The following is a 5249-nucleotide window of genomic DNA, read 5'->3' on the forward strand; positions in this document are numbered from 1 at the left end:
GTAAAGCCTCAAAAATTGCAACAAACTCCGAATCGGAATGGGATTTCGATGAAAATGATGAACGTATCATCATACCTAATCCAGATTACTCTGGTTCTGATGGAGATGATTCATCAGATGACGAGTATTCGGGATCGGAATTTCCCAGACCGACTGTATCATATAGATCTGTTTTCCATAACTGCACAGCATCTCAAAAACAATTGGAACCAAATCACGTTTTTTCATGGAGTAACAAAGAAAAAGTTTGCCCTGAAAATCTAGATGATCAAGTTTTGCTGTCTGATAATGTTCGGAAAAAAATATTATCTATGTCACCTGTGGAGTTATTTGAATGCTTTTTCTCCAGAGAAATAAAAAACTATATCATAGAAGCTAGCCAACAAAATGGCCGAGGAATATGCCTGAATTTTTCCGGAGCGTTTTGAGCAAAATTTTGAATTTTGCAAAAATTGTTCATTTGCAAAATCCAAAATTTTGCTCAAAACGCTTCGAAAAAATTCAGGCGTATTCCTTGGCTGATTACAAGAACGTTTTATTCTTGATGATTTTTCCGAAAAGCGCATCGTTTATTGTAAAAAAATTCATGAATATTTTCACAAAAATTTTGCCATTAAGACGCCATTTTGAAAATACTAAAACGAAAAATCGATCTTTGAACCATGGATTCTCAAAGTTTAGACATTTATTCCACCCGTTAGTGAGATTCCAGGTTAATTACAGACTCGAAAAGCTTTGGAAAATGGTTCACAAAAAAAAATAGGCACGAAAAATCACGTTTTTTTTGGTTTAAACTGCATTTTGGGATAATAAATAAATTTGTTGAGGAATTTCATTGGCACCGTCGGAAAGAGGAGATGTTAAGCAATAAAAATATATGTGTCTCAATTTTTTCTAGTGTCGAATAGTCTTAGTTATTGGCCGTTGAAAAGCAGTGTACCGGTAGTGGGGTTTTGGCCGTTTAAGGGTTAATTTGAATTTCAATTTTTTAGATTCAGAGTTCAAATTTTTCAATCACAATGACCGTCGAAAATTTTTGTGAACCGTGAAAACCCCGGTAAATGACCTGGAATTTTTTCCTGGAATAAAACGGCCACCCTGCTATTTTTCCAAAAATAATGGCGAATTTTTTATATATAAAGTTAAAGTTACCGATTTTAAACGCTAAAACCCCTTGATTCGAGAGTGAATGGCCCCTTGGGATCCGAACGAAATTAAGGGGCATTTTCTGATATCACTATTTTAAAGTCAATTTGAATTTAAAAAAAAAATTTCTATGATAGCTCTACTCTGTTAACCATATCTCTAGTTAAAAACGACCAATCTAGTCGCAAAAAAAGTATCTTGGCTTTCAATTGACACAATGGGTTTCCCCCTAACAGCAAATTCTTTGAGAAAATAAGATGAATATTTTATTTACCATTCCTCTTGAGGCACTTGATCAGACCCAGTTCGTCTACAAGGATCTGAAATATCGCATCTCGCCATAAGTAGAGTCTGCAATATGGTCATAAAGGGTGTAACGCCCCGGCATGCTTCGTTCATATAGGCTGTATCATTGAAGTAGCACTGGCAGCATCCTTTAGTTGCCGATGTAAAGGAAGTCTGAAAAAAGTGAAGAAGGTTAATTGCCGAACGTTTTTAAGATAAACAAGAGCACCAGACATTTTTAAATTGAATTTTGATAAAGCATGACCACTAATTAATATCATAGCTCGCTTTTAAGTCCAAGAATAAGATACAAGTTCATGACTGTTCACTTTCATAAACGAGCCCATTTCCCGATGTGATTTTGCGGTTACTCAAACAATCTTCATTAACTTTCTCGACTGAAGTCGTCGCGAAAGATATGACATTTTACTTCCGATTATATTTCCGATTATAATGATGAACTGGAAAAGAACATACTTTTTTGAGCATCGATCGCATGAGGGTTTATGTTTATAAGTTTTAGTGTAATTAAATTTGCATTCTTTTCCCGCTTTTATTCATTAGCGTAATTGTCTTCTTATTATACTAGATCAATAATAACTTTTAATTTTTTGATGGATAAATATATTGAATCTGTTATATTTAATACTGTGCATAAATATTTACATTTTATTCTCAAATTTTTTTAAAAGCTGTATAAAAATTGTTTAAAGTGACTAACCGCCTCCATGACATCCATGATTTAAGATAATTCACATAGACTGCACAGTTCCGCTAATAATGAATGACTGAACTTGGCATTGCAAAAGAATAGAATATATTCAAGATCTGTTGAACACGACCCTAACCCACATATGAGATAAGATAATGCCCGCATTTTTATTTAAACATTCTTTGAAATTAGAAATTCGCCAAATAATTTACTTTGGCCGAAAAGCGGGTGGCTCTCCCTGTCTGTATATACAAGGAAACTTAACTAAAACTTACTCCAGGCATTTAAATTACTTCATGAAAATAATTTATCTTTTTATATATAATCAAGAAATATTTTTTACTGAGGTACTTTAATTAAATTCATGAACTCATTAATTTATTTTTAAATTTTGGTCTTGTTTATGTTAACGTAAAGAAACTTGTTGCTTAAAAATGTCTATAACTGCAGTTATTGAAAAGCAAAACAATTTTGAGTTTGCGTTGGTAATGAAATACTACAACAGCCTTTAATACTTACTTGGCTAAGAACAGCAATGTAGAAGCTGACAAAAGTAAGGAATGGTACCTTTGGATCCATGTTAAAAAATTCTTTTGAACCAAAAAGATTATGTCACCTAGAATTCATGATCATTATAAATATTTTTTCCAGATACAACTAAATTATATTATATTTTTCAGTTCTAGTGCAAAATACATTTTTTTTTATTTTTCTCTGTGGAACTTTTACACTTTAATTTGCAGGTGATCAAACAAAATCGCAACAGTTTACATAATATTGGAGATGGCTACTTGCAATAAATATTTTAAAAGCATAACTTGATTTTATAGTATTATTATAGATAGTTGTGCACTTTGAAACTTTCAAACAACAGAACGGTTGACTAATGTCTCTTCTGAATACAAAGATGTCGATTATAGACAATACGAGTATAACTTTCCCTCGTACTTTATTTTATTGTATGTTTATATTTTTAATTCGTGTGAGCAAGGTATGCAATTGATTAATTGATTTACTATTCGCAATATTTTTTTATATAAACAATAAGTTTTTGTGGGATTAGAATATCATATTTTGCTATTTTGCCTATTATTATTTTAATTTATTTCAAAGCTCCTTACCTGTTATTTAATAAAAGAGGATGAATATTAATAAAAAATGATTCTGCTCACTTGGAGTGCAGTTTAAGATTAATGAATAATAATAATACACACTCAATATATAATAACATCACGTTCTTCTGATCATTTTTAATTAAATGAAGTCACGATTGATTAAAACTGATCACGATTGATATTAACCAATTTTACAGATATTTGTTTTAAAATATTATTCTACGAGAATTACTTCGCGCGACACTCCATAGTTTGACCATTTTTCTGAATGAACCTTTTTATAAGAAGTTTGGCTATGGAACTGATTTAGCCGTAAGACGCTCGTTGCGTGTGGGCAGGGACGAATATAAGAAGGAACACGTGGGTAGTTTTCACCCTGATGCCCAATTTTTCTGTTAAATTCATTCACTACTAATTTCTTACTGATAAAATTTTTACACTCAAAGACTAAAGTTATATCTAGAATATTTGAATTTATTTACTTTTCTACTTGTTGCAATATTTCACTCACGGGAATTAATTCTTGATCAGTATTCTTCTATATATACAATGGCAATGCATTATTTAACTACATCTACTATATCTAGGTCATGAAACTCATTAAAGTTTAATTTTCGAATGAAGGCCAGGAATTAAGCAATCGTATTTACAGATATGTTTTTACAATATTTTGCTTAATAATTCGATAAAGTTTTATAATAAAATTATCTTTTTTAGTGAAAATACTTATATACATACTATACATGCATATTATTTAATAGATATTTTATTATTCATTATTTAATGTGTTTTCAAAAAAAGGTATTAATGCCCGTTATCTCCATAGCAAGGCCTCCTAGACTAAAGGCAAGACCTCCGATCAACTTGTATCGCAAAGATTTAGCCTGAGCAACAGCGCAAAGATTTCTCGTTGCAACTTTCTTGATCCCGAAAAACGTGTGCCAAAGCGCAATCTAATCCGATTAGTCTTTTGACGACAGACAGACAACCTCGTAAGACCGGTTTTTTGTCAGATTCAGGGGGTCTGGATACCTGGAGATCTAAAGAAATCCGCGATTTTATAAAAATTGTATGAAAATACCATTTCAGGTTTTTCAACTAATTGTATTAATCGACGCAATCATAGAAAACTTTTTGGCAACGACTCTGATATAAAGAAAATTTTTAAGATACTTGTATGATAAGTAATTATAAATTCTTAAATTTCTTTAGGTCTAGGTTATCAAAAATGTTTGCTTTCGAAATTCGGAATTGCAGTCGAGAAGTTGTATGATTATATTATGATACTGAAAAATTTTCTGCAGATATATGCATAAAATATTATTTATATTAACGTACCTGCGCAGTAGTAAATCAGTTACGAATTTCAATTCCATTTTCAGATTTAATCATTTTCTGAGTTGGGCGAGGGAACATTTTTATTTTCAATATTATTATTCAAATGGAAGATGAAAAATTTTATTATTAAATATTTTTCTCAATTGGAAAAGGGAATTTTTATGTATAATTTCTGTTGTCTGAATTATAGGAGGCATTTTTTAAAACATTTTTCTAATTACTTTAATTTAGTTAAAGAAGGACATTTTTTGTAATTTTCTGAAGGTCATAAAGAGAATTTTTATTCTAAATTATTATCTAAATTGGAACAGGAGCATTCTTTATGTTTAAATTTTTTTATGTTAAAAGGGGGAAAATATTGGTTTTAAATTTTCGTATGCATCGGGATAGGGAACATTTTTTTTAACATTGATAGTTGAATAGGGTCAAATTTTTTATTAGTTTTTGTTTAATTTTTTTTAAGTTTGGGTTTTAAATGTTTAATGTATACAATGTTATATTTAAAATTGTACAGTTATAAATACTTAATTTCTTTCAATTACAAAAAAAATTTACTATTATTATTATTATTATTACACCATTAAGCCATTTCCCTTTCGGGGTAGGCGTGACTCACTCGGCAGGGGAAAGGAGTAGTGTGTGGATGGGATAGA

At 30.6% G+C, this 5249-nt stretch overlaps 2 protein-coding genes across 2 annotated transcripts in view; one reads left to right on the plus strand and one right to left on the minus strand.

The window, feature by feature from the left end:
* LOC117166825 (glucose dehydrogenase [FAD, quinone]-like) overlaps positions 1-3514 on the minus strand; it is a 10947-nt gene extending 7433 nt beyond the window's left edge. Inside the window, exons 1-3 of the mRNA XM_033351155.1 lie at positions 3265-3514; positions 2663-2759; positions 1421-1605 (exon numbers count right to left, since the gene is read on the minus strand). Coding sequence (XP_033207046.1) covers positions 1421-1605; positions 2663-2722 — 245 coding nt within the window. The 5' untranslated portion in view covers positions 2723-2759; positions 3265-3514. The remainder of the gene's footprint in view (positions 1-1420; positions 1606-2662; positions 2760-3264) is intronic.
* Positions 1-5249, plus strand: part of LOC117166834 (flotillin-2) — a 342246-nt gene that overhangs the window by 289659 nt on the left and 47338 nt on the right. The window lies entirely within an intron of this gene.

This window comes from Belonocnema kinseyi, chromosome 2 (genome assembly GCF_010883055.1).
Source record: "Belonocnema kinseyi isolate 2016_QV_RU_SX_M_011 chromosome 2, B_treatae_v1, whole genome shotgun sequence".
In the NCBI taxonomy this organism is placed as follows: domain Eukaryota; kingdom Metazoa; phylum Arthropoda; class Insecta; order Hymenoptera; family Cynipidae; genus Belonocnema; species Belonocnema kinseyi.